We start from the raw sequence: 9,205 nt of genomic DNA, 5'->3' as shown, positions 1-9,205 counted from the left end.
CGGCCCCGGCTCTTCCGCCGGCGGCAGGAAGCAGGAAGGGAGCGGGCCGGGCTGCGGGGAGCCCGGGCGGTGGGTGACCATCGTGGGGCTCTGGTGGAGGTGGCTGGGGATGGAGGGTCCCTTTGCCCCGGGAGGGAGTCCCCCCGCCCTGCGCTCCCCCATCCCCAGTGCAGCGATGCCCCCGTGCAGGATTTTGGGCTGTTTTGCCCCAAAGAAGAATTAATTACCCACCGTAACCATCCGTCTCAAGCACAGCCTGGGTGGCTTCTCCCCGGCTTCAGGGGCAGGCGCCATCCGTGGCTCAGTGTTGGACCTGGCAGTGCAGGGTTGAGGGTTGGAGTTGATGATCTTGGAAGTCTTTTCCAGCCTTAGCGATTCTATGAATTCCACTCTCCCGTCTCCTCCGTAGGTCTCTGCTCTTCTCCTTCCCCGCGGAGATGGTGGTCCTGCGGGCTGGGCTCTGCCCTGGTCTCACTGAGGACATGATCCAGCTTCTCAGGGCCAATGGCATCAGGACAGGTAACAGGGTGGCATCAGGGTCTCCATTTGCAGAACATCATCTCCTGTGGATTTGGCAGACCTGTGTCATCCCACATCCTGGGAGGGTGGTGTTGGTGGAATATCCTTCTGTGTCATCCTTGCTGGATTTCTTCTGGGTCCTCCTGGGTGGATACTCTGAGTAAGGACTTCTCCAAAGGAGCAGGAGAGTGTAAGGACATGGTATCCCTGCAGAGGCTCATTGAGGATTGATCAATTCTGGCTTTTTTATGGTATTTCAGGAGGGTTTTTACAGTTTTCCCTCTGAAAAATGCCCAGCTTCCTGGAATGCTGCACCCTGGGCATCTCCTGCCCTTAGAGGGGAAGGAAAAGGTGCTGGGCAGTTCTTGAGCAAAACAGGGAAAATTTTTACCAGCTTTTCTCCCTACTCTGTTTTGCAAGAAGCTATTTGTTCTGTGATGAGTGATGGGGCTATCTCAGAGGACAAACTCCTCCACTCACAATGTTGACAGAGGATGAGCTGCCTTGTCCCTGCACAATCCCACAGCTCCCCAGAGGGCACAGCCACTTTTCTTGTTGGTGCAGGTTTTGTCTAAGCTGGTTGTCTTCTGATGTTTGCAGTCTGACCATGTTTGGCTTCCAACCTCTTGTCCCTCGTGTTATTTGCAGTGGTGGACTTTGTGTCGTCAGACCTGGAGGATGTTGCCCAAAAGTGTTCCCTGTCTTACAAGGTAGAAGGTTCTACTCCTAACTCCTGGTGCATTAACCAGGGAGCTCAGAGCTGTTTGGCTCTTGGACAGGGATGGGCTTGGTCCTGGGGAGGTCTGGGGAGCCCTTCTGCAGCAGCTGCTGGCTGTTGAGCAGTCCCATTTTCAGACATGCCTCTGCCCCCAGGCGCTGGTCGCAGTCAGACGTGTGCTCCTGGCCCAGTTCTCTGCCTTCCCTGCCAACGGAGCTGACCTCTACGAGGAGCTCAAGAGCTCCACTGCCATCCTGCCCACTGGCAGCCCAAGGTGGGGACCTCACCCACCCACCAGCTCTGCCTGGGGCTGGGTTTGCTGCACAAGGCTGTGTTTGCCAACACAAGCTGTGAGTTTTATTCTCCAAACCATCCCCATGCACTTGTGTGCATTTGGGAAGGGGACTTTAAGGACAAATATCTGGGGACTGCTGCCTCCAGGTGCCTCTGCCATTCTGGCTGAAGGGGTGTTGATAATCCCACCTTGTGTCCATCCCACAGCCTGGACCAGCTGTTGGACTCGGGGCTGTACACGGGGGAAGTGACGGAGCTCATGGGAGCACCGGGCACTGGGAAGACACAGGTGAGTGGGGTGGAGGACAGGGGAGAGGACAGGTAGGGTGAAGATGTCCCACAGAGGGACATGTGAGGGCTGGCTGACACTCTGTCCCCCAGGTGTGCCTGGGCATTGCAGCCAGTGTGTCCCTGGGGCTCAAGCAGCATGTCCTGTTTCTCGACTCCACGGGAGGTTTCACTGCTGCCCGTCTCTACCAGATGCTCCAAGCCCAGACAGAGGATGAGGAAGAGCAGGCAAGTTCCCTGGATCTGGTCCCTTTGCTTGCTCTGAAACTCATTTTGCTCATTTGCCTGCAAGAAACCCCAGAAATGATTTGTCTTTCCAGCTCTGCCTTTGTCCTCATGGACTTTTTTGAGTCCAAACCTTTCCTTCCATGGCCCGGTGGGTGCTCAGGACAGACTCTGCTCTTTGTTATTTTTCTTGGGAGAAGGGAAGCACTTCCAGGACTTCCATAACTTTGCTCCCTGAGCTCAATCCATGTTGCTTTTCCATCAGTGCCATAGGGGCAATGGTGTTAATGGAGTGGAGGCTTATGTGGAAGAGTGAGGATCTGTGGCATGGTGTGTGTGCAGAGAGCTGGTGGCAGCTGGGGCAGGAGGAATAGATAAATCCTGGGGCAGGAGGAATAGGATAAATCCTGGGGCAGGAGGAATAGGATAAATCCTGGGCAGGAGCAGGAGGAATAGATCAAGTCCTGGGGAGACTGAGGCTGGTTTTGTGCTGCAGCTGGAGGCTCTGCAGCGGGTGCAGGTAGAACGTGTGTTCAACATCTACGAGGTGCTGAGAGCCTTGCAGGAGCTGCGGGATCGCCTCTCCCAGCAGGTAGGAGTGAGCCTTGGGGCCCCTCTCCCCTCCCCAGAGCTGCAGGGAGGGCAGCAGGGCTTGTGTGCCTGACAGGAGACTCCAAATTGCCTCATCCTGGGCATGCTGGAGCCTCTGTGCAGCTCACAGCCTCCAGAACTGCTGGATTTGTGACTCCGCGTTGCACCTGGTGCCTCCTTGCAGGTGGTGAGCTCCATGGGACCTCTCAAGGTGGTGGTGCTGGACTCGGTGTCAGCTGTGATTTACCCTCTGCTGGGTGGCAGGCAGTCAGAGGGTGAGCTGGGGCACTGGGTGAGCTGTTCTTGAAATGGAGACTGGGGCAGGACAGATGTGGATGTTACTGCTCCCAGCTTTTCCCTTGGGACTGGATAAAAGGGGAGTGTTAGCAGCAAACACTCCAGCTGGCTGTGGCCATGCATGCTCATGGCAGTGGTTTCTTTGCCCAGAAATGAAAACTTCTCTTATAGTGTCAGAAATACATCAGGGCACAGTTAGCAGAGCTCCTCTGAGGCTCTTTCTGCCAGAAAGGACGATAAATCTGAAGTGAGGATGCCAAGGAGCCCTCTCAAGCACCTTCCAGAAGCTCTTGCACAGCTGTGTGGCAGCCAGTGTTGTCACAGGAGGTCCCCTGACAGCTGTGGGCTGTAGGAAATGCAGCTGTGAGCTGGAGAGATGGGTCCTGTGCCTGCTAAATCAACCTGGCCAGCTTTGTCTGGAGCTCCTGGTGCTTTTGTAGGATTTTTTGACCTTGGGCCTTCTAAGATAGGAAAGGATGGGGAGTGGTCCAGTGAAGGTGTGTATGAATATGAGTGCTGGCTCTGAATCCAGTTCTCATGCACATCCAGATGTCAGCTGCTTCAGGGTGCACTTTGGGGGCTGATTCCTGACAGCCAAATGCTTTGTCCTGCTCCAGGTTTGGCCCTCATGATGCAGCTCTCCAGGGAGCTGAAGACCCTGGCCAGAGAGTTCAGCCTTGCTGTTGTGGTGAGTGTTGCTGTGCTTTGTCCTTCCTGTGCTGGTGTGTGGCAAGGAGCCACAGGGAGGCTCTGGAGCCTGTGGGAGAGGGAGCCAGAGGCCTGAACCCCCCAGTGCCCTGCTCCCTGACATCCCTGCTGCCTGCAGATGTCTTGTTCCAAGCATGGGGCAGGACCTGGGCTGATGTGCTGCCTCCTGCTCTTGCTGCCCTAAGCTGTTCACTGGGTTGAGCGAGGCAGAGTTAAGTCCAGGCAGGTTGAAAGGCTGGTTGTGTTTATTTTTGATACAACACCATTCATTTAAGGGGCTGGCCATCTGCCTGGGTAACTTCTTGGTCACCTTGTAGGAGCTGCAGGGCATTGCATCATCCCACAGGAGCTGCCAAGGGCCCTGCTCTAGCCTTGCCCAGCTCTTGGCCAGTGCACCAGACCGGTGGGTGAGACCACAATTAACGTGTCTGAGCAGGGAAGAAGATGGTGATCTGCTGAGCCTGGCACTGGAAGGTGTCAAGACAGTCCTGCCTTTCATTCTGATAAAGTGACAAGGACAGTGTGTCTGGAAGGACGGTTGGAGGTCCCAGGTTAAACTTTGTGGTGACTTCAGCACCAGGAGAGATGCAGCTTGCAGAAATCAGAGAACTCCCTGAGCACTGCTCTGGGCAGTTACCTGGGCTGTGCTCAGAGAGGATGGCAGAGGAGCTGAAGGAGTAGGAAAAACCTTCCTAGAAGTAGCAGCCTGGCCAGGATTTCCTGGTGACCTCCAGTGTGTCACTACATTGAGTGGCACTGCTATCCCAGGCACTGATAAATCTGTTTGTGTCACTGCAGAGCGTGACTCAGAGCAAGCACCAGCACTCAGATCAGAGCCCTGTACAGGCTCATTTATTAAAGCAACATCTTGCCTTTATAGTTTTACAGGATATTTACATTTGCTCAACAAACACATACACTGCCCATTGGTCATGAAAAAGAAACAAAACTCAATGGGTGAAAAGGAGCCACGCCACTCTGTGAGCCAACCAAAGTCCATCTCTTTTTATTTTCCCTCTTTCTTCACGTTGTCATGGTGATAGCCTTGGTACCTTCCTTGAGAGAGATCCCATCCTTATCCTCAGGAAGCATTTGCTGGCTCACAAGAACAGCACAAAAATGTCTTTCCTACATGTCTGTGCTGCAGGTGACCAACCAGGTGACAAGGGACAGCAGCAGTGGCCCACTGAAGCCAGCCCTAGGCCGCTCCTGGAGTTTTGTGCCCAGCACCCGGGTGCTGCTGGAGAGCAAAGAAGGCCCCTGGGAGAGATCCAGCACACAACGTGCAGCTTCCCTGGCAAAGTCACCCCGGCAGGTGAGGCTGCCTCCATCCATCCATCCATCCATCCATCCATCCATCCATCCATCCATCCATCCATCCATCCATCCATCCATCCATCCATCCATCCATCCATCCCATTCCATCCATCCCATTCCATCCCATTCCATCCCATTCCATCCCTCCCTGGGAATGCAGCAGCAGCTCTGGGATTGGCCCTGGATGGAAGAGAAGAGCAGAGCATCTGTTCCCAGCAGCCTGGGCTGGTGTTTCTAGGCAGGATGAATGAGTGGCACTGTTGTATTTGCAGGGAATGTCCTGACAAAGGCAGGAATGATGAATCTGACTCCATGTTCTCAGAAGGCTAATTTATTACTTTATAATACTGTATTATATTAAAGAATACTATACTAACTATACTAAAGAATACAGAAAAGATACTGAATGCTAAAAGATAATAATGAAAACTCCTCTCTCCAGAGCCCTGACACAGCTTGGCCCTGGCTGGCCAAAGAGTGAAAACAACTCACAGCAGAACCCAATGGAACAATCACCTGTGGGTGAACAATCTCCAAACACATTCCACATGAGCACAACACAGGAGAAGCAAATGAGATGAGAATTGTTTTCCTTTTCTCTGAGGTTTCTCAGCTTCCCAGGAGAAAAACCCTGAGTGAAGGGATTTTTTTGCAGAGAATGTGAATGCCACATGGCACCACTTCCAGTCCAGGCCACTGTGTTCCTGGTGTTGGTTTCACTCTCCTGATGGTGTGTGGGCAGTGAGGGTCCTGTGGAAATGGCTCTGAACCCCTTCAAAGGTGACTGCAGCTTGAGGCCTGCCTGTGCACAGGCAGCATGGAGGAGGGGTCTCCTCCAGCCAGGTCTTATGAGCTCTTGGACATCTATATCACACCTGAGACAGCTCAGCCACCTCAGATGGCATAAAATCAGCAGGATGGCTTCTGTGGTAGTGTTGGAAACAGAAAAGTTTTAATAAAAGGCAAAATAAGAAAGCTCTTTACAGAGAAAACCTGAGCCAGGGTCAAAGAGGTTCTTGCTCCTGGTGAAACACCCACAAAAGAGATCAGCTCCTTTGTTTTCTTCTTTTTCTAGTGAATTGCTTAGGTGGGACTTTTTGGCTTCTGTCCAATTGGCCATCCTTAAGTTTGAGGTGAAGTGCCCAAGTGTCCTGTGAAGTGTCTTTTTACCTAATTGAGGACAGAAACTTCTGGGCTTTTTAAGGAGGCAAAGGATAATTTGGTCACTCCGTCAACAGAGGGCACATTGCTACATCAGCACTGCCTGAGCCTCCTGGCTCTGAGCCTGCTCTGCTGCTTGATCCAAACAGATTTGGGTATGGTGGTGTTCTAGGCAGTGAAATGATGGTGTGCCTGGGGATGTCAGAGCAAGATGTTCTTTCTGTGCTAAATTGCATTGTCTATTTGTATCTCTGCATTCAGCAGACCCAGTTAAAACAGGGGCACCAGCAGCAGGAAATCCTCAGGGGGGATTAACTGGGACTTTTGGCTCTGAGGGAGGAGATGGAGTGATGAAGAGTCCAGCAGTGTGAGGATAAGCTTTGCTCTGTTCCTCCTTGCAGCCAACAGGGATCCAGGTGGAGCTGGACATTGGGAATGGTGATGTGTTGGAACCAAGCCTGGTGACAGCCCCCCAGGGGCTCTGATGGGCTGGAACAGCAAATGTCACAAGGCTCAAGAGAGCTGCACAAAAGCAGGCAAGCACTGAAGGTTTTACAGACTGGCTGGGAGTCCTGCAGCCCTGGGAAGGACCAACAAGAAAAATCTCTTGTTCTTCTGCCCTGTGGAAAAACTGAATGTGGGGTTCCCTGGAGAGCTCTGTGCCTGCAGTGGCTGGGCTGGGAGGGCAGCAGGACAGCCAGGTCCTGCCCTCTGCTGCAGGCTTGTCTTCACCCCCAGAGCCAGCCCAGTGCTCAGGGTGTTTGGGATCAGCTGCCTTATCCCTGCACAGCCCCACAAGTCCCTGTGCTGGTTCTGTTCCCCCCTGGCTCCCTGCCCTCCTGAGTTCTGATCATCCTTGGGCCCACAGTGGGCTTGGTTCAGAAATAAAAGGAAAGAAAACACCAAAAAAGCTGTTGCACATTGCTGTGGTTGTTGAGAGCTGGAATTCGATTAATGACAGCTGCTCTGAACTTAATTAAAATGTTGAGCAGGCCTGGGCTGCTGATGAGCAGGGACATAATGAGATGCTTGATCTTCCCTTCTCCCCAGAGGAGCACCAGGCCCTGTGGGGACCTGCTGGTGTTTTTGGGGCACAGCTGGGCTGTGTAAGGGTTTCCTGATAACTGATGGAGGTTCTGATCTGGATCAGCTGAGGCAGATGGGTCCTGGCTGGCACCAGCTGGCCCTGCTGGATGCTCAAGGACCTATTCAATTGCATGTGGTGATCTTTAAAATAATCTTCTCGTGCTCCAGTGCTTTCCAGCTGCTCTTGTGTGCTCTTGGCAACCTCCTGAGGAGAGGGGAGGCTTGGATGTGGAGTTTCCTCTTGATCCCAGATGTCTCAGATGCCCTCCTTGGCAGGTGAGCTGAGCCATGGCTTGCACTTCAAGGCAGCTGATGGAGAACTTGGGGGCTGGGACTAATTAGGGCATGCTCATTAAACTAATCACACAGCTCCACAGCTGCTGGAGCCCTCTAAGGCTGTGCTTGGCACATTAAATACATATTTTTTTTACTGAAAACTTCTAAAAGTTGTGTATTTATTTGCATTTCCAGGCTCAGGAGGGGGGATTTGCAGCCTGGTTGTTGGGGTGAGGAGGAAGAGGATGGTTTTCCTGTCTGCTGGAGAGCTGTGCTGACGTGGCTGGAACTTAGAAGCAGAAATTTACCTTGTTAGCTAATTTCTTGTTAATTAATTCCTTGCCAGCTCCTCTCTTGGAGCTGTGGATAAAGGGGTGGTGCACACACATTTTAATTCCTAACTTATCTCTCTGCCTGAGGTTCTGCAGGGGAAGCAAAGCTCTTGTGGGGGGAGTGTGGAGCAGGGAAGAGCCAAATAGAAACCCTCTGGGGTTATATTTGAACCAAGAGGGCTTTCCAGATGTTTCCTTCCCCTAACCAGCAGGGTGAGAAGAGGAACAAAATGCCCTGAGCCCTCATTAGAGTCAGCATGAGACCAACCACGGGTGCATCTTCCCTGTGATCCCTGAGAAACGACAGGAGGAATTCCAGCCTTGCCCTCAGCCACCAGGGAGTCACGGGGTGGTGACTCAACAGGGACAGTGCCAGTCTGTCAGGAAAGGTGATGGGCTGAGCTCTGGGCTCCTTCAGAGCTGCCCACCCCAGCTTTCATTGCCATAATCCTGACTGGAGGGGATTTTCTCTCCTTGGCATTCAGCTAATTGCAGCTGTGGGAGTTTTTCCCCTTTTGGGAAATATTTGGGGCCTGGCTGGGTTTTGTGTGGCAGCTCTTCTGCTCCCAGGTGTGCTCTGAGGTCACAGGGGTGTGCTGAATTTCTGGCTGTGTTGCTGCAGGGGAGGTGTCACTGTGGCTGCTGGCTGTTTCACAGTGTGGGGACAGCAGGAGGATTCAGGGAATCTCTTATCCCATCTGGAAAAACTTGACTTCCTGCTCAAGCTGATTTGCCCTAAATTTGCATAGTAAAATCAGGCTTAAAGGAGTTTCTGACCTAAATATCCTCATTCAGCCTTTCCTCTCCATGCTCAGACAGGCTCTCCTTCAGCTCTGTAATGCAGAGCTCGGGATATTATTTTTCTCTGCCTCTTCCCAATGCCCAAAACAGCTGGAAAACCTCTGGAAAGGCTTGGAGCAGGGCAGGGAATCCCATCCCAGGGCAGGCAGGGCACCTCTCACTCCGAGCAGCAGGGATGCCTTTTGGCACTAAGGGGTTATTTGTCCTTTTGTACATATTTTTATACGTATAAAAAGATATTTCTATATATATTTGTCTATAAAATACACCTATAAATGTGTGTTTACACCAATTGTATGCACATATATGTGTGTATGTGTGGGATGTGTGTCCATGTTCATGTGAGTCTGTATCTCAGGATGAGAGGACACGAGTCTCAAGCTGTGCCAGGGGAAGTTCAGGCTGGACATTAGGAGGAAGGAAGGGTGATTAAACATCGGAATGGGCTGCCCAGGGCGGTGGTGGAGTCACCATGCGTGGGGTGTTCAGGGAGAGACTGGATGGCTGGCTGCTGAGATGTTTTCCATGCCGATTGATTCTGTGACCTCTCGGTGTATTCTCCCTTCCCGTGCGCACCCAAGGGACTCCCCCA

General features: G+C 52.5%; 1 protein-coding gene across 3 annotated transcripts; it reads left to right on the top strand.

Moving 5' to 3' along the window:
- The first annotated feature begins 24 nt into the window (after positions 1 to 24).
- Positions 25 to 7,525, top strand: RAD51D (RAD51 paralog D). Of its 3 annotated transcripts, none has more exons than XM_084218913.1 (11): positions 31 to 69; positions 410 to 519; positions 1,168 to 1,229; positions 1,393 to 1,511; positions 1,739 to 1,820; positions 1,913 to 2,047; positions 2,541 to 2,636; positions 2,820 to 2,910; positions 3,550 to 3,620; positions 4,788 to 4,955; positions 7,373 to 7,525. In XM_084218913.1, the coding sequence occupies exons 2-11, from the start codon at positions 438 to 440 to the stop codon at positions 7,487 to 7,489; spliced, it is 1,023 nt and encodes a 340-aa protein (XP_084075039.1). In that variant the 5' UTR covers positions 31 to 69; positions 410 to 437; the 3' UTR covers positions 7,490 to 7,525. The 3 variants fall into 3 exon arrangements, with proteins under 3 accessions (XP_084075041.1, XP_084075039.1, XP_084075040.1); XM_084218914.1 differs by lacking the exon at positions 7,373 to 7,525 and adding an exon at positions 6,520 to 7,052; XM_084218915.1 differs by lacking the exon at positions 1,168 to 1,229 and having other exon boundaries at positions 25 to 69.
- Positions 7,526 to 9,205: the final 1,680 nt, after the last annotated feature.

Source organism: Fringilla coelebs (assembly GCF_963513975.1).
Source record: "Fringilla coelebs genome assembly, chromosome: 20".
Classification (NCBI taxonomy): Eukaryota; Metazoa; Chordata; class Aves; order Passeriformes; family Fringillidae; genus Fringilla; species Fringilla coelebs.
Note: the sequence above shows the minus strand (reverse complement) of the source record. Positions and strands in the feature narration are given on the sequence as shown.